General features: G+C 36.5%; 1 protein-coding gene across 2 annotated transcripts in view; it reads right to left on the bottom strand.

Annotated features, from left to right (window-relative positions):
* Positions 1-742: 742 nt before the first annotated feature.
* The window catches only part of LMBRD2 (LMBR1 domain containing 2), a 40697-nt gene continuing 22280 nt past the window's right edge, over positions 743-19159 (bottom strand). The window contains exons 7-18 of one of the 2 annotated variants that reach the window (XM_075740711.1): positions 15439-15513; positions 14980-15093; positions 14231-14414; positions 13056-13237; positions 12143-12276; positions 11823-11928; positions 10620-10717; positions 8722-8825; positions 7539-7585; positions 5653-5755; positions 4434-4563; positions 743-2566 (exon numbers count right to left, since the gene is read on the bottom strand). In XM_075740711.1, coding sequence (XP_075596826.1) covers positions 2506-2566; positions 4434-4563; positions 5653-5755; positions 7539-7585; positions 8722-8825; positions 10620-10717; positions 11823-11928; positions 12143-12276; positions 13056-13237; positions 14231-14414; positions 14980-15093; positions 15439-15513 — 1338 coding nt within the window. In that variant the 3' untranslated portion in view covers positions 743-2505. The remainder of the gene's footprint in view (positions 2567-4433; positions 4564-5652; positions 5756-7538; positions 7586-8721; positions 8826-10619; positions 10718-11822; positions 11929-12142; positions 12277-13055; positions 13238-14230; positions 14415-14979; positions 15094-15438; positions 15514-19159) is intronic. The other variant, XM_075740712.1, reaches the window with a different exon arrangement.

Here is a 19159-nt window from a genome sequence, read left to right as displayed (position 1 = left end):
ACTCAAGAAGGCTCGATCCAACTCTCTGAAGTCACCAGGGGCTAGGTAAAGATACTTCACAAGCATTCAGAAAAACAAACATTCCTTCTATAATTTTTCCATCAGCACTGAAATAGATCCCTTTGTAGTAACATTTCAAGAGTTAAACAAAGAACTTTAACCTTATTTCATCCAAAGATTTTTACAAATAAACTTTTGGGCAATTAAATGAGATACAAATTTTAAAAACAGAAATATCAAGTCTAATAACATTCATGTGGATGGATGTCCAAGAACACATACAACTCCTTTCATGTAAGGTCAAATTCAGGATAGCATTTTTGCTTAGATCTAAAATAAACTAAACAGGTGCTAACATAAAGTTGCTAAAGAACAGTCTGAATAGAGGGAGTCTCATTTTCTCAACTTCCCATCCCTGATACAGCCACAAGATTTTGATCAAGCTTTTACAATACACAAAATACCCAAACTAAGTGCTCTCTTACAGGCAATCAGAAATTGTATGAACTTGAATACACGTGGGCATGGCTGTTGTTAAGTGTATTCACCTAAGAACAGAACTGACAATTATTTTATGCCTCCCAATTTATTAATATAATTATTTCTATACAAAAAGTGTATTTTTTTCTCCTTCATAGTAACAAGTCAGTGTTTTAAAATGGCAAATCAATACATTACAAATACCACTAATATTAGAACACACGCACTAAATCACAGGAGGTAGTTAGATTCCCATTAACTATTACTTCAGAAAACAAAGACTATTTTTAAAAATTAGTAGAACATCTCATTCATGAAAGTTTACTTTTCAGAATAACTCATTCCTAGCTGCTTTAAGGGATGTCTGTTTTTTAAGCATGATAAAGAATTTATGATAGAAACATGTTCTCTTTCAGTTTTCAACATAACTTATAAGCACATAAGAAAACTCCCAAGTGGTAAAGACTTAAGACAAACTGCAAGAAAGCAACATTTTAAATTAATCAAATTGCCAAAGATATCATGAAGTTGACCACATCTTTTACCTTATGATTACATCTGAAAATTCGTTCAACTACGGTTTAAAACTATATCTACACCAATGAAATTAATGTGAAGCTTTTTTACATTGTTAATAATTGGCATTTTTGAATGGCATTCAACTGAATAAGCATTATTCTTTTTGCAACAACTTACTGCAAGATACAGGCACCTTAAAGACAGATAAATAATGCAACCAGGGCATTTGGGACATTAAAAGTGTTTACCATATTCTAGTCATGCTATGCATTTCCCTTCTTTTAAAGAAATACTCTATAATTTGAAGCCGTGCCTGAGGTGTGTGCAAATTATGTTTCAGCATTTAACTCAATTTTCACATTATATTTCTTTTTACAGTTACAAAAACATTAGTGTGCCAAGACTTTCAACTGTAAAAATCTTAAGCAGACATTGTATCTTCGATAATGTATTCTTGGTATTGCACATATGCTCATGTGACAGTGAAACTCTGGTCCATATTCAATTTCAGCTATTTAGACATGCTAAAATCATTTATCTGCATATAATGTTGGAAAAGAAAAAAAATATGGCCTTTCTTGACCAATACATCTTGCTCCAAAATTTATGCCACCAACTTTCATAAAATCATAGAATACCACCTCAAGGATCGTCTAGCCAAGCTATCTTGGTAAAAGCACAGTCTAGACAAGATGGCTCAGCACCCTGTCCATCTGAATCTTAACAGTGTCCAATGTTGCAGAATCCATCACTTCCCTGGGGAGATTATTTCAACGGCTGAATGTTCTCATTGTGAAAATTTCTCCTCATGTCCAATCAGAATCTCCCCAGAAGTAACCTACAGCCATCATCCCTCGTCTTTTCCATGTGACTCCTTGTAAAGAGGGAGTCTCCACCTTCTCTGTAGTCACCCTTTAAGTACTGGAACATGTATTTTACGATTTTATGAAGAACAGCCTGACATTCAATCTTTCTGTTTATACAGGGTCTGATTCAAAGACCACTGAAGCCAAAAGAAGGCTTAATTTAATTCTGCAGATTTTGGACTAGGCATAAAGTTCAAATAGAAAAAATATAGAAATTGTTTATCATAGTAACAGATATAACTGCACTTTGGATGCACTAAGATGCTCTCACAGCATCTGGTAAGATACAAAAAGATTCCTTCCAAAATATCCCCTTCCTAAAACAGTGTTACAGTTCAAGTTGAATCTTGGGTCTATTTATTAAGTTTACCCTTTATTAACTTAATTAACAGTTTTATCTTTTTGCTCATGACACAAAAGCCCACACTGATGCACAACAATATCTACAGTAGAAGAAACATACTCTTGTCATAAGTAGTAAAGTTATCATACAGGTGCATTTCCAAAATAGTTGTTCCTTCATATTCTTTTTTTAAACAAAAATCGTCTTTTCTGGTTCAGTGATATATCATAAATACAGTATTTTCCAAGCAATGAGTAGGAAATAGATTTCCACTAATTTTCTTTAGCTTTGAGAAGTTTAGACATCATCAAACATTTGGCTTCGAGACATTGACAGGTATCTTCCACCAGGCTGGTACCTGCAGAATAAATTTTAAATATGAAAAAGTATCAAAGGAAATAGAAAAATAAATACCCATGAAATCATCTTAATCCTTAACTCTCAATGAATTATAGGATCTGAAGTTCTACTGAATTGCTATTTCCATGAGAATTTGATAGGCAGTCATTAAATCAAATCTCATGTGACCAAGAAAAACAGTGATATTAATAATTGGAGTCTTAATTAACTTTGTTTCCTGATATAAAGGAAAGAAGTTGAATGTTTTTGTTGAACGGAACTTTACCCCCCCCACCCCCAAAATACCCCAAACAAAACAACAGCATCCAAAAGTAGTTTGGATGATTTAACATCTCACTGGGTATTCCTAGGAGAAATACAGTATCAAAGATAATGAAAACAAATGCCTGCATACTTAGTGGGGAAAAAGGAAGGTTCACAAATTGTTGGTCAAATATATTTTAAAAGCATTTTAAAAGCACAAGTAAGTTCAAATGAAAGCACAATGTACTTCATCTCCACAGTACTTAAGAAAATTTGGACAGAAAGCCAGAACCTACTGTCCCTAATGCTCTCACTGTCCTAGAATGCTTGTAACTATTGCAGGAGCTATAGTTTTAAAAATCAATGTTACACAAGCTATTAAGTGAATTGAAATTTCACATGCAATTATTCTTGGTTTATTACTTCTGTGAAATGAAATGGTGGTTACTAAAGGAAAGCTCAACTAAGCTCTGTGGCTCCAGATTTTCTTCTTAAAAAGTTCAGAATGTTCCACTCTGCAAAGTCTGTACAGGTGTAAGAAGACTGCAGATACTGTACCTGAAAAGTATCTGCTCCAAAGTAACTATTTACATGTATTCCTATTTTTGTAACTATTATCCCTTTCACACTGTACAGAAGTCAACAGCTGACAGAATTGCTAGGCTAGCTCCTATTTCAACTCTTATGCTTAAAAAGAACCAACTTTTGAAATATGGTGATGTTAGACTAGACAAGATAGCTGTTGCTGAATCAATCTGTAAAATCTGGCAGTGTCGTTTAACAGCATTTTTTGCATTTTTTAAACCAGCATATATTTGTTGACATTATAGATATAAGTAAACAAATAATTTATTATTTTTATTGGTTTCGATATGCTAATTTTAGCTAAAAAATAATGTAAATGTAACTTTTTATAAGGGAATTTAAAATTATTTATCATTAAATGGTTCTACATCTTAACTAGCTAGATAAAAAAAGCACCCATAAAATGTATTACTTGTTTCTTAATATCAGCAGTTATATAAGATACTCTACTTTCATGACTAAGGAAATTTGGAGTTGCAGTCACTACCAATAGAATCACAGAATTCTCTATTATAGACAGAGCTACACTGTGCAGTCTGGGACATTTTGTTCAGTAAGTTCAAATTTTAATTTATTCCAGTACTTCCAAGATCTGATCCCCAGGTATATTCCTGCAACTACGGGTCCTGTAATACTCAGCTTTCTTTCTTGCAGTCCTTTACAATGATTTTTATACAGGGAAATCAAGTGAGCTTTCTAAAGCCTTGTAGGAAATTAGAGAAAACCTTATACTGTACATATGCAGGTCATTCTGCAGTTTTCTGTTTTCATATGCAGTGTTTTTCAGATTATGCCAATATACAAAATTATATTCAACTCAAATCTTACCCAGACATTTCTGAAACACTGATAAACCTTCAGGTTTCAATTGGTTTAAAAACAACTCCCATATCACGGTGGAGAAAGAAGAAAGGAAAAAAGCTAGGGGAAATAAGTTTTGTTTACAAACCTATCATTACAAAACCATCTGATATAGCTGTCATAGGTCAGAAGACATTAGTATCTTTTAATGTTAAACAACACAGAAGATTCCTCACCTTCCCAAATCTGATTCAAGAGGGTCATCATTAATTGCGTCTGCGTTAAAATCCAAAGGTTCTGCATCCTGGAGAAGTTCTATTCTATCTCTTTCAGTCCTACCATTTGATCGGGTATACTTTGACAGTGCTGAATAGGTAAAAGGAAGGAAAGACACTCATTTGCTCTATGAACACCTTGGAGTGTGTGAAGACATTAAACTTAAAAGACCAGAATAATCACGTGGTAGTACCTCATGCAAAGTGTAAGTGCAATGATTTAGAGTAGATTCAATATTGAACCAAATCTGGCTACGTGCTCAAATTTGCAGTATTTTATTTTTGTATCTCCATAGCAATGTACCTACAACTTTTCTTTTGCCCCTCAAGTAGGATGAGATCTACTTTGCAAAGAATCAAAGAAAGTGAGAAGTTATACGCAACCTTTACTTTTAAAATCAATCAATCAATCACCCATTCATCTTCACAACTTCCCACTAACTAAGCTAGCTGGAGGGGTTTTTTTTGGTTTTGTTTGTTTTTAAAGAGGCAATCTGAGTTTCCAATTTTGTAAAGAGGAAGGGGAAATCTACTAGAGTTGTCTCAAAAAGATGTTCAAAGTTTCCCTCCTCCTCCCCCTTTTTCCTTCTTTTTTTCAGTTTCATTTCTCACTTGTTGTTAGCTTACAAGAGCACATAAAATATGTAAAAAACATTAACACTGTGATAAATCAGCTTAAGTTTAGTGCACCCACAAAAAAGTTTTTTGCTAACACATGTTATTAAATGAACATGTATACACATATGTGCTATTGTATTGGCTTTACATTTGTTGGTTATTTCTTTATTTCATTATTCCAGTCTGAGAGAGTTATTTCGCAACTAGAAGAGGTAAATTTTAAGATTTTAAACTCCCAAATTCAAGGCATATCCTAAATAAAATCTCTTTGTTGACAACTGCTACTCTAATTGAAATAATTTTATGTCCCATAAGAAGACCTAGTAATTGGAACTAGGCAGAACTAGTTGAAGTGTTGAAGATGGGAAGAAGTACAGCAGTCTTTTCTGGTGTCTTTAATGGGCAAGATGGCACTGTGCCACAGAAGGGTATGTATCAGCACATCAACCAAGACAAAAAGGAATCTTTCTGAAGCTACTCACACAGCCAGTGTTATGCACACAAGATATTAAAAACAAACCAAAACCAACCCCAAACTCCCACCAAAACCCACAAAGCTTACGTCTATTGGTGTTGGTCTCTGAGAAGCTGGATTCTTTTTGGTCTGTGTGGACAACTCTGTTTCTAGTGGAATCCTCTCTATTTCCATACCGCTCCTTCCATTCCTGGAAAAAAAGACAAAAAAAGAAAACACAAGCTGTGAGGAACAAGTAACAACAAAAGCATATGTAGGATCAAGAAATATTCCAGACCCACAATTTAGAGCTAATTGGTCAATCACATCAGACTATGAAAGTAATACTTTGAGAATGTTTGTGTTCAGTATCTTGACAGAGGAAGAAATTTTGTTTTGTTTTAAACTCAAGATACGTCTCTTTACTAAACTGGTTACCACAGCAGCTCTTTAGAAAATAAGGCTTGCAGAAAACAAACTACATATTAAATCTGCACTCAAAGTTCACTCAACTGCTTTAAGTTATGGTGGGAACAGTGGTTTTCTTGATTTCTACTTCCATCTAGTGGTAGAATGGTAAAACAACTGGATGCAGATAGCACCAAAAAACATTTGGACAGGCCAAGTTTACTATGCTTGTTGTTCTGTTGTGTTTCCATTCTATTATGTTTTAGTTTGTAAACATTTTAGTATAAAGTATAATGAAATACTAAAGAAGAAAATGTCTCATGCTTTTATTAGGAGACAACTTCATGTCTCAATAGAAACTTTTGCAATTGGTCCAATAACATTAATATGTTCCAGATTCATATCTAGATCCCAGATTATGGACTGGTAGGAACTGGTATACTCAAAGTTACTGTGCTAATTTATGCCATATGTTGCAGTTCTAAGCTGCAGAAGGATCATGATCCAGTAAAAAATTACACTCTCAAAAGCCCCAAAAGTTACAAGTGCTACTGTATTTATTGAAAACTCAAAAAACAGGTAACATCTGAAATTGAGTTTGCTGTTGAACTAAAATTACTATTTGTCAGATCATTTCAGTGCATACTAAATGCACCATGCATTTGCTACTATTTGCTTTCACAATAAGTTCAAGTTCTAAAATTATCAGATGGAGACAAGAGGATCAAAAGGTCTATGAAGTGCTGACTGTCATCCATAACTGAAGTATCCTTGAGCTTGAGAAGCCAAGAGGTTTTAGTCCCAGTATTGTCTTTCTGCAGAAAGTATTTTTCCTTTCCTTTCGTCAGTTCATTTTTTGCATGCATCCTTTTGATTTATGTCTTTGACTGTGACTCTCTCTACTAAACTCCAAATGCTATAAATTAATGAAAAACTTAAAGCTATAGTTAACTGAAGCTCCTTAAAATGAAGCTGCCTTTTATACAGATTGACCGCCTTCACAATCTTTCAATTCAGTATGCACTCAAAGTATGATCTGAATCTAACTTTCTGTTTGTTACTCAGTGGTAACAGTATTAATTCTGTCTTAAATGTAATTCCCTCATCTGGGGAAAAAAAAAAATCTGTGCCAATTACTTTCCGATGAGCAAAGCAACGGGTAAGTTTCAGAGGAGCATACGGTCCCCATTTCAGTGAATATGATGACATGCAACTGCAGTTATTTAAAGCAGAGCCATATCAACCTAAGAGAGTGATAATAAGCCATTTCAGATTATTCCGCATCCTAGAAATCAGGGCCCTTTTTAATGCTTGTTACACCTACTGGCATACACCGTTCTCCAAGTACACTGAGTAACAAAAATTTCCAAGTAGTGTGACCACAATCGCCCTCTTATCTTTTAAAATTAAAATGTGAATTCCCCACCCCCAATCAAGACTGTTCTGCAAGATTAAACTGATTCCATCAACTATTGGAGATATACTTTTTTGTGAAATAGATCACACTGAATTACATAGTGATGGCAAATCCTATCAGATATTGTAGCATATTAATTAGCTAATAATTAGCTAAAACAATCTCATACCCTTCTTCTGTTTTCACCTTCTTCCTGTCTTTGTCGTTTTCTTTTCTCTACAAATAAATACCAAAAAAAAAAAATTGTCTGAGCTCCATACAAGAAAAAGTCATTACCAGTATTTTTTTTAAACAAACAATAAAAATCCAAAATTAACTCACAAAGATCCCTACTGAAATAGATGGCTCATACAATTAAATAAAAACAAAAGACAAAACTGCTTGTCTATCATTATAACATTTGCATACCAGCTGGCAAAAAAACCTCTTACAAATGCTTGGAAAAAGTATGATGTTAAGAAGAAACCTGAGCATTACTGAATCAAAACCTGGCTGAAGTTCTGTGAGGCCCAAAGTATGATCCAAATAGTTTGTGTCCTTACCTGCTATTAAGCCGCAAGTGTAAGATCACAGCATCAAAGAAATACTAACCTCTTGTTTAAGGGAATGGGAGACATTCCTCTTTCTCCAAAAAAAGAAGAAATACTACTACTTTAAGTAAATCTAAGTTTTGTTTTTCATAAACTATGAAAGGAAGATGAAAAGTATTCCATAATATAATATTGTATCTAGAGACTTTAATTTCTAAACATTTACTCAAGAACCAGAACAGCTTTTAACAACTTTCAAGAAACACTTTCAATAGAAATGAACATAAAAAACCCTAAAAAGTTCTCCAAAACAGCACATAATTACAGCTCTACAGAACAATATGGTTTGTGTGATAAAACACAGTTAGTTAAGACAGCAAAAAATCCTAAAGGAAATGACAGAATTTAGGCAGCTCAATCAACACACTTACACAAAGAAAGATTAAAAAGAGTTTCTTGATGATCAAGGCAATTATATCCTTTATGACAGATGACACAAGCACCTGCTCAGGTATTATTAGATCAGTAACGACTTCAGAGGAGCACCACTTAACTAAACTGTAAAATATTTAGAAATATCTAAAATTCAGACACTGGACAAGTAAAGCAGATACTTCAGATGCCAATGAAGTCCAGCACTATTTATATAGCAACCACAATGCTGTAAGTCTACTGCATTCTGTGTGGTAGACTGCCTCAGTACAGTTTTCAAAATATTGACAAGCTATATGCTTTTTTTCTCCCCCTGTAACATTTCAGACAAATTTAATGCAACAATATATTATATTTTGCAGGAAGACTAGGACAGAGGATCTAACTCACCTCTTCTGATTAGCTCTTTTCCTTCATCAATCAAATCAGAGGTCATTTCACTATCCCCCATGAACTGCTGAAATCCCAAAAGATTCAAACAACGAGTTCCTAAACTGGTAAAAGCAGAAGGAGAAGCAATTTCCTTTGTTAATTTACAATGAATAGTTTACATATACTGCACTGCAAAACGTAAAACAAATTATTTAGAAATTTACGGACAAGTCAAATAAAAAAAGTAATACAGAAGAAAAGACAGATTGTTATACTAGCTGAGTAATCAGAAAATTCAAACAGTGACACGCTCCTATATCCAATGGAAAGTGATAGAATAATCCTATTCAAACAGAGACTAAACTGTTTATAGTCTGAGAGTAGTGCAAATGATTTAAGATAATTGCTTGAAATGTTCTCAGCTGTAACAGAATTTATACTTATGTTATCTCATTGACTCTTCTTTGCCAGAACACAATTACTAAAAAAATACTGCCCATTATGATTTCTGTGGGTTTGAAACAGTAATAACATAGGAAAGCCACCTTCACCTCATGTTTTACTCAGGACTGTGGCATACACCTAAGCTGCAGGGATGCTGGCTGCCTTTGTGGACCATTAGGTAGCAGTCAGATAATAAGCTTGCTCCATCTTTTTTTAAGCTAGTCCTGGAACTGGATAGCATGAAACCAGTTTCACCTTTTCAACCTCACATCAGAGAATGCAACTGCTGGTTTTGTTATTGTTTTCCTCTCTGGAGCATTACTATCATGTTTAAAGTTAGCCTCATTGTTTATTTACACTGAAAAGTTTTTTTCCTATACTATATGAACTTTAAGTCTGCTGGATTAAACACGGGAGACAGCTTTCCTTTACAGATTTTTAATTAAACATTCAGTTTTGGATGTATCTGAATTATTAGACAGCATTAAAGTTCAAGCAAAGCAACTTCCTCTCCTTTAGTTTCTTTTCTTCCTTTTCACTATGGCATTCAAGACCCAGGATCATCATGGGCAAGAAGTCAAACAAACTATTTTCTTGTCATGGGCTTTCCTGTTGGCTTTCCACCACTCCACCACCACTTTTGTCACCTAACCTAAAAGTAAGCAGGGAAAACCTAGGACTGGATCCTTGTCGTCTTACTATCTATGGATGCACACAGCATATTAATGGACATTCAAGGCACTTAACTACATTCCACATGACTCAAAACATACACATTGCTTCTGACTAGAATGTTAATGTAAAATTGAAGAAGTGAACACAAATGTAGCCAAGCAACATCAGACTGAAAGTATCTCATTCCTTACAGTGGTCAAAAGCAGACGTTTTGAAATTTAAGGATAAAGCAAACCTGTAACAGTATTTTCTGCAATTACCCTTCCAGCCTCCAGCAAACTGTGGCTGAGGGAAACAAGATCAAATGATTTAAACCACTATGCTTTAACACTTAAGTCTGGTAACAGATCAGAAATTTGTTATGAGTCTGTTAGAAAGTTCATTACCTAAAGTTTCTGCTAATACGTCTTAGTTTATTAGAAAACCTTGCTGAAAACATAGCTTCCTTGTGGTAATTTTAATTTCAAAAGCAGAATCTAAATGTTTGTGGGCTCCAAAGTTTGAACTGATCAGACCTCAAAATCTAGGAATGAAGTTTAATGGGGAAAAAACCTCCACAACTCAGTTATGAGTTAATACAATCAATATTCTTAAAATGTACACTTTTCACATATATAAATAGCAATTTATTATTTTAGTTTTTCCATTTTTATTAGTATGTCACAACTCAACTGCTGGAAAAGGAGAATTGAATCTTTTCCTGAATGCTGAAACTAATAATATTAATGTAGAGAAGCATGGAATTTTTTTTTTTTTGCAAATCACTTACCTAAAGTATTTTTTTGCAAATCACTTACCTAAAGTATGTGGCAATACAGAGAATGACAACAAGCATCGGGTAATATATATAGAATCCATCTGCAATGAAGGACAGCACTTTCATGGATCCCATTATCTGGGAAAAACATCCAGAAGAACAAGATCTAATCAGGTATGTTCTACATATATTCATAAAGATTGTGCCATTGCATTGTTTTCAGTCCACAACACACAAACACACAATCCTTTACAGTTACTGAAACATAAGCATTATCATTACAGATCTGATTCAGACACTTGACCCAGAATGTCCAGATATAAAAGCCACCACTAACAGTGCATCCACTTTGAGGTTTCTAAGACAACAGATCTTCTTGTCTCACCTAATCCAGAACCAGTTCAAATCCAGTGGATCTTTTCACCTGCTGTGAAGAGTGTCTGAACAACATTAAGTATCTACTTGCTAACAATCAAAGATGTGAGATGTAACCTGCTGTCCTACAGAAACTGGTTGTTCAGTAAAACCAAACTCCCTGGTTTTCAGTGGCAAATTAGGTCTGTTCCTAATCTATAAAGATGTCACATACACTAAAGCCAGTGGAAGCTAAAGCTATTAGGAAGTTGTCCTGGTTTTGGCTAGGATAGAGTTAATTTTCACAAGAAGCCAGGACAGGTAAGCCAAGCTGGCCAAGGGGCTATTCCATACCATGTGACATCATGCTTGCCATAAAAGGGGGCTAGTTGGGGAGAGGCAGGCTGCACAGCTCCGGGATGGTCCAAATGTGGGCTCTAAGTTGCCTTGTGTTATCACCTGTTGCGTGTATTCTGTTATAAGTACTGTTGTTATTTCCCTCTCCCTTTGCTGTGCCAGTAAACTGTCCTTATCCCAACCCATGAGGTTTTGCCTTTGTCTTCCCGTTCTCCTCCACACCCCGCTGGGGCAGAGGTGAGCAAGCAGCGGCATGGTGCTCAGCTTCTGGCTGGGGCTAAACCACAACAGAAGTGAAAAAGAGTCTTACTTTCTTAGGATAAAGAGACCATAACAGAAATATTGAGCTATTGATGACTCCTGCATAGCTAGCAATCATTACCAAACTCTCTCATCTGTAAGTATTTCTATGCTGTTTAATACTAATGAAAAGATTTCAATATCTGGATCTTACTATAAAAAGTATTTTAAAATATTTTGCCTATTCTCCAAAACCTTATAGAAGCCTCAAACCCACATTTTCTGTACTTACAGACGTATAAGCAGTTGGCTGATCGTCTTTGTGAGAGATTGTTGCATCCATATGGGTCAAGCCCAAAAAGTTCAAGCATAATGGTGGAGTAAGACGGCAAAATAACCTGCACAAGTGCAAGAGGTAACAGCATTTAAAACAATTTCTTACACTAAAAATATTAAGAAATCATAACCGGATATATCACAGAATCATGATGTAGAGCTCATTAGGATTTATACCCATAGGATTCTAAATAAAAGAATATAAATGAAAGTTTCATGGACATTTTTAATTGAGTATTTGACAGAAAATCTGCAAAATATATGCCATACACTCACATGCCACTGAAAAGGAGACTGTATGCATCTGTCTGATGATGTGAAGCTAAGTAATAATAGTTAAATACACGGATCCTGAAGACAGTAGAGTATACACAGATACTTAGGAAAAAGATGGTAAGAAAACAGGCCATCTGGGAAGAAAAAACAAACAGTTGTTTGAATGTAGAACTCTACTAAAGGTTTTAATGCATTCAGCCTGGTGTATGCAGACTATGTGCTGACTGCAGTCAAATTTTTCACTTTGAGATGGGACAGTAACACCAGCTCTGAGAAGAGTTTCAGGGGTTTTGACCAATTTAAATTGAGAATGATAGTTGTAACATTCTGCATTTCATATGAGCTAACACCACTGACCCAAGGAACAAGTATTCTACTTCTGTTATGCAAATGAAACTCCTGTAATTGCCTCAATAATTACTATGACTGATTTAACATTTATTCCCACAAAAAGTGAAAAAAACAAGTATTTTCAATTCAACCTATTTTCTTAGTATACTGGAATTTTCCAGCTCTATTCCTTTACTGATAAATTTTGTGCATGCATATGCTAGCCACACCTGTGATAATTTCTGGTCAGCAGCAAATTCCTGTTTAGGAAACAGAGGTCACACACATGGTTGGTTAGACACAAAGTCTAAACACCTAAGCTCCAAGCTAATATTTCACAAATTACTAAACACATGATATTCAGCTCAATTGGGCCAAACCTTCACCTTGTACTGGAGATTTGTAAGAAGTGGCGAAAGGCAGACTCCCTCCACAGAAACAAAGTTTGGCATTAGATATTTTAGAGACTTTCTGAAAATTGACAGATTATTTACAGACTTATTTTTAAATCGATCTGCTCTACTGTTATTGTAATAACAATCTATCTGAAAATATTTTTATTGATTGATTATCTCAAACTTACCTCTATGTATATATAATTATATGTCTTTTCTGCCAGCTGTATGAAAACTGCAAACAGCGATAAAACTGGATTTGTACTGAAAAACGTGCACTCTGACCACACAACAATTACAGAGAACGTGGCCAGAACAACTGCAAGCACCCTGTAGAACCATGGTCGTAGAAGACATTCCCAGTACCACTCTGGAAAAAACACGCACATGCACATCCAGAACAGATTAATGAAAATTACACAACCAGAAATAGAAATCCCTCACAAAAACTGTTATGAACTTCTTACATACACGCCCTTAAAATCAATGCTGGAATCTGTGGGGTCACACAATTTCAGGGATTTTCCAATGCCTAGAGCTCTAGGAGTCTCCTTCTCTGGAAATATTTAAAACCCACCTGGACACAATCCTGTGCAACCTGCTCTAGGTGATCCTGCTTTAGCAGGGGGTTGGACTAGATGGTCTCCAGAGGTCCCTTCCAACCCCCACCATTCTGGGATTCTGGCTCAGCCCTACGGAACTATATGCACAACTGGGGAAAATAGGGTGGGATTTGCGAGGCAAATTTTGTGAACGGACTGGGGGTAGGGGTTGTAGAACAGCACTCTTCACTTTTGGCCCAGATACAATGAATGATCCACTTTTTGTTTGTTCATCTGTTACTCTAGAAATAAAGCTTAGGCTGTAAAATTTTATTGTCCTATCCTGGAAATAACTCACAGCTAGTGCACAACAAACTACCAAGTTAAAACATGATTAGTAGAAGACACTTTCTAAAAAGATGCACAAGCAGCCACATGTCCTAATGTTTGGTACATGACAGAAGTAGAGTCCTTTCCTCTCTGCTTTACTGGAAGAGCGGTGCCACTTCAATAATATCCCACAAACACAGAAGGCAGCCATGAACCAATAATTGAAGGTTGCTATTTTTCTTTCTTCTTCTAAGGCTTCAAAGTTAGCTACTGCTATTACAACATACCGCTACTACATTTGTAAAAAATTTAAGCTTATGGTCAAGAGCAGAAATCAATACTTGATGTCTACTCCACTACATAAATGCATTAAGGTGCACATTTGCTTCCTTCTACTCTAACTGAACTTTCTACATAAGACAATTGGTTCTCCTTACAAAACAGTGCAAGTTACTCTTTTACATATTCAAAATCTGCATGACAGCACTTACCAACAGTTGGTGTGTAGAAATATCGAATAATTTTGTTCTCTGGTTCCTGGGAACGAAAGGTATGAATAAACTGTCGAGTTGCACTGGTTTCATTTTTTGCCACATCTTCTAAGTAAAATGCTTGTTCTAAAAGAATTTGCCACTGAACCTGTGTACGACGATGTCTCTGTACTGAATAGATTACCTATAATAAATTCCAAGAAATTATGGTTACAACATACTTCTTTCAAGAAACGAGAAAAACTTTGCTAAATCCCTTAAAAATGTCTACATTACAGGATTGATTCTGTATACTCACAAAAGCAGGCAGTTAATTCTCTAAATATATAAATCATAAGAGGACTACATACATGATTCCTGAGTTCTGCAGTTCTTTCATCACAATCTACCTGTAGCAATAACGGCCTACTTTTTCCAACACAGCACTTCATTTTTGCATCGTAGTTAATACCGAGCTTTTACTACGATTTCCTTTTTTTTGAATGCACTGTCAATTGCCATTACAAGGCTTACTCACAGTTAAAACACTGTCAAGATATAATGCAACAAGAACACTTTTTTACACATCCAGAAATTTGATCTGGGCATCATATTAAACCCCTATGTTTTCTTTCACTGAGAAAATTTTCTGTTAAGTAGCAATCCCAAAACCTACTATACTCAGCAATTCAGGTAAAGCTTTTTGTTTGACTAGCACTTACTCTCATTACGTTAGCATAAGTGAGGCAATCTCTCCTTTATTAATATACCTGCTTGTGAAGCTTGACCAAACTTTTTTCATTTGGGTAACTGTTCTGTCTTTCATCAAAATCTTCATAATCATCCATGTTCCTACCCATTCTTTCCTGGTACTCAGCAGGACACTGGAAGGAAAAGGGAAACTTAACTGGAAGATGAAGGAGTTGCAAGTACTCTTTGTTAATTATTTCTGTTTGGAGCATTTCATGTGACTGAAGAGCTTGCTCTAAGTGTAGTTTTTCCTGTTTCTATGTAGGTTTTCCTGTTTCTAAAATACTACATAGTTCAAAATACAGCAGATAATTACATAAGAAAGCATTCCACAAAGAATTTCAACTCCAAGTCTGGTCAGAAACTCACAAAATGCCAATTAGAGATTTTATGTTAAGGGAAAATAAAATAATGTACAAGTATTCAGTAGGTGCAGAAAGCACCTCCTCTCTTATGGCTGAAGATGAGCAATTTGTTACCTTTTTCAGTATTGTATCAACACATTTTCTCAAAGGGTGGTTATACTTGATACTCTCACTTACTTTACGGACTTCCTGTTGAGGAAAAAAATAGAGAGTTGTGTCATTATGTTAAATAGATTTTTAAGAGTTCCAGCCCAATGGGACAGATAACCATCAGAGATTAAAAACAACAGGACTTCCTAAAAGCCACAGCTTCACTAGACCTCTAATAAAATATAATGAAAGGAGTATTTATAAGGAATACATATGTATTTTTTTAAAAAGCCCACAATGCCAATGCGCAAACATTACTCTCTGAATTTGTGGATGAATGTTGAAATGCAAAATATTTTCTTTTTAGTTGTAAGTAAAGAAGAGGAGTTTCTATTTTACCTGGTTTAGTTTCACTTTTATTACTTTAAACAGCTTGATGAGTATCATTTTACAGTACTTCATATCTTCCTCACATGTATCACCACATAGCTCACTTCTGAGACCATTTGGCATTTATCAGTAACAAAAAGACGCTACCTTACAGCTAGGTAAGTTGTGTTAGAACTGGCTCTAGCAGTTTATCAGGCTTAGTAAGAACTACATTTTATTCTTCATCCTACTGGCAATCCAAAGATAACCTTTTGATACTTTTTTTTGTTGTTACAAAACAGCACTTAAAAAACCTGCAAGTTCTAGAGTCTGGTGGACAGAAAGAATTGTAAAGGCTTAGAAATCTTGTCAACTAGGATGATTAGCAGACAGAAGAATTGTAATTGCCTAGTGAGACAAGGGAGGCTAAATGGATATAGACAGTCCTTCGACATATAAAAGGCTGTTCTAATAGATGACTGTCAGAAATTCTGGATTCCTTCTGAATCTCCTGAGGGAATGAACGCAAGAGATCCGATTAGTCTGTGGCAAGGAATTTTTCATTATGTAGTAGGATTATGAGAAACAAACAAACAAAATCCTGCAAAAAAGTATCTAAGGGTCAATCCTAACATATTCAGCCCTGTCAAATAGACCACTGGACTGGAAAAAAAATTCAAAATAAAAAATTGGGAAGTATCATCCAGTATTACAGTTTCTTGTGTTTTCAGAATCTCTGACAAAGGAAGAAAATGAAAGCCTAAAGTGGGTGAAAGCTCAAATTTTGTGATTTGACACAGCAGCAATTCATAATATTTACAGTCAAGTACCCAGAGTCAGCACTGGCATTCTTAAGAGTTTTTAAATACTTTCACATACTTCAGTGTTCCTGTGAAGGCTGAAAATAAATTATTGGCCAAGATTTCCAAGGTCTAGTGCAACTGTTTCTAGACTGAAAGAAAAAAAAAAGTGGGGAAAAAAAAAAGAGCCAAACCTTGAAAGGTTTTATCATGCATTAACAATATAATATATTTTATGTTGTGTATGACATAACCTCAGAATCTGTCAGTCACCCTACTTGACTTAAAGGACAATCTAGTACAAGAGAGCAGTCTAGTACAAGACCCTCTTCTCAGGGAAGTTTGCTGCCTCCCTGGAGTCCAAATTAGGGACACTAACACAAGACTGAAGAGCTTAATACAATCTTCAGACTACTATCCATTCCTGTTCTGTCACATGGGTAGTAATGTGATGCAACAAAACATGTGAGGTCAATTAAAAGAGATTTCAGTGCCCTGGGAAGAACGCTAAAAAATTCAGGATCACAGGTAGTGCTTTCCTAAATCCTCCCAGTAATGGGGGAAGAGTTTGGTAAAAACAAGCAAGCCCAGGATATCAATACCTGGCTCCAGAACTGGTGGCTCCAAAACTTTGGGGTTTTAAACCATGGAAGAGTCTTTGAGGCACATGGTACGCTGTATGGATCAGACTTGACTAGAATATTTTCAGTTGGAAGGGGCCTACAACAATCATCTAGTCCAACTGACCACTCCAGGGCTGACCAAAAGTTAAAGCATGGTGTTAAGGGCATTGTTCAAATGCCTCTGAGACACTGACAGGCTTGGGGGATCAACCACCTCTCCAGGGACCCTGTTCCCGTGTGTGACCCCTCTCTCAGTAAAGAAATGCTTCCTAATATCCAGTCTGAACTTCCTCTGGCGCAGCTTTGAACCATTCCCATGTGTCCTATCACTGGGTACCAGGGAGAAGAGATACGCACCTCCCTCTCCAGGCATTTGGACAATGCTTTCAATCATTTGCTTTAACTTGTGGTCAGCCTGAAGTGGTCAGACAGTTGGACTAGATGATTGTTGTAGGTTCCCTCCAACTGAAATTTTCTATTCTAAGTGCTAGCCTGGTAAACAAGTTTTTGTTGCTCATTTTATAGTAAGTTTTGTAGTTATGTCCCACTCAGATGTTTTAGTAATAGTATTTTGAAGAAATTGCTATTACTGAAGAATGAAGATTCTACTATTATTTTAAGTTGATGTATCACAGAAGAAGTTACCAACCTACCTTACAACTCTTCAGAAGTATTACTTCCAAGCCATGGTTTCAGAGCAGTACAACAGGAAATAAACTGTTCAATGGTTGCATTTCCATTCTATTCTTGAACTACACTGCAGCGTATTGCTCACTCATAAATAACAATAAACATAGTCTCAAAAAAACCTCTTTGAAAAAAACCAATTGTCTATATATGCTTTTGTCAAATGGCACACAGCATGGCCCTGCAAATCCAACCTAGAAATTCTTCTCAAGATTCCAGAAATATAATGGGAGCAGAGCATAAAAGCAGACATATACAATTTGGATGAACACTAGTACCCTATTGTATTGGGTTTGCACGGCAAGGTTTTAGTAGCTGGGGGGCTACAGGAGTGGCTTCTGCAAGAAGCTGCTAGAAGCTTCCCCTGTGTCTGATAGAGCCAATGCCAGCCGGCTCCAAGACGAACCTGCTGCTGGCCAAGGCCAAGCCAATCAGCACCTCTGTGATAAGATATTTAAGAAGGAGAAAAACAGTTAAGAGCTTTTGCCGTCGAAGAGAGGAGTGAGAAGATATAAGAAACTCTGCAGACACCAAGGTCAGTGCAGAAGGAGGGGCAGGAGGTGCTCCAGGTGCCGGAGCAGAGATCCCCCTGCAGCCCATGGAGGAAGGATGAGGGGGTGTAGAGATTCCCCCTGCAGCCCATGGAGGACCCCACGCCAGAGCAGGTGGAGGCACCTGAAGGAGGCTGTGACCCCATGGGAAGACCATGCTGCAGCAGGCTCCTGGCAGGACCTGTGGACCTGTGCAGAGAGGAACTCGCACTGGAGCAGGTTTGCTGGCAGGACTTGTGACCCCATGGGGGACCCACGCTGGAGCAGTTTGTTCCTGAAGGTCTGCACCCCATGGAAAGGACCCACACTGGAGCCGTTCATGAAGAACTGCATCCTCTGGGAAGGATTCACATTGGAAAAGTTGGAGGAGGACTGTCTCCTGTGGGAAGGACCCCACACTGGAGCAGGGGCAGAGGGTGAGGAGTCCTCCCCCTGAGGAGGAAGGAGCAGCAGAGACAACGTGTGATGAACTGACCACAACCCCCATTCCCCGTCCCCCTGTGCCGCTGAGGGGGAGTAGGTTGAAACCAGGAGCAAAGTTAAGCCCAGAAAGATGGAAGGGGTCAGAGGAGGTATTTTAAGATTTGATTTTATTTCTCATTGCTCCACTCTGTTTTGCTTGGTAATAAATTAGATCAATTTCCTCTCTAAGTTCAGTCTGTTTTGCTCATGATAATTAGTGAGTGATCCCTCCCTGTCCTTATCTCGACAAGCC

Source organism: Balearica regulorum, chromosome Z (assembly GCF_011004875.1).
Source record: "Balearica regulorum gibbericeps isolate bBalReg1 chromosome Z, bBalReg1.pri, whole genome shotgun sequence".
Classification (NCBI taxonomy): domain Eukaryota; kingdom Metazoa; phylum Chordata; class Aves; order Gruiformes; family Gruidae; genus Balearica; species Balearica regulorum.
Note: the sequence above shows the minus strand (reverse complement) of the source record. Positions and strands in the feature narration are given on the sequence as shown.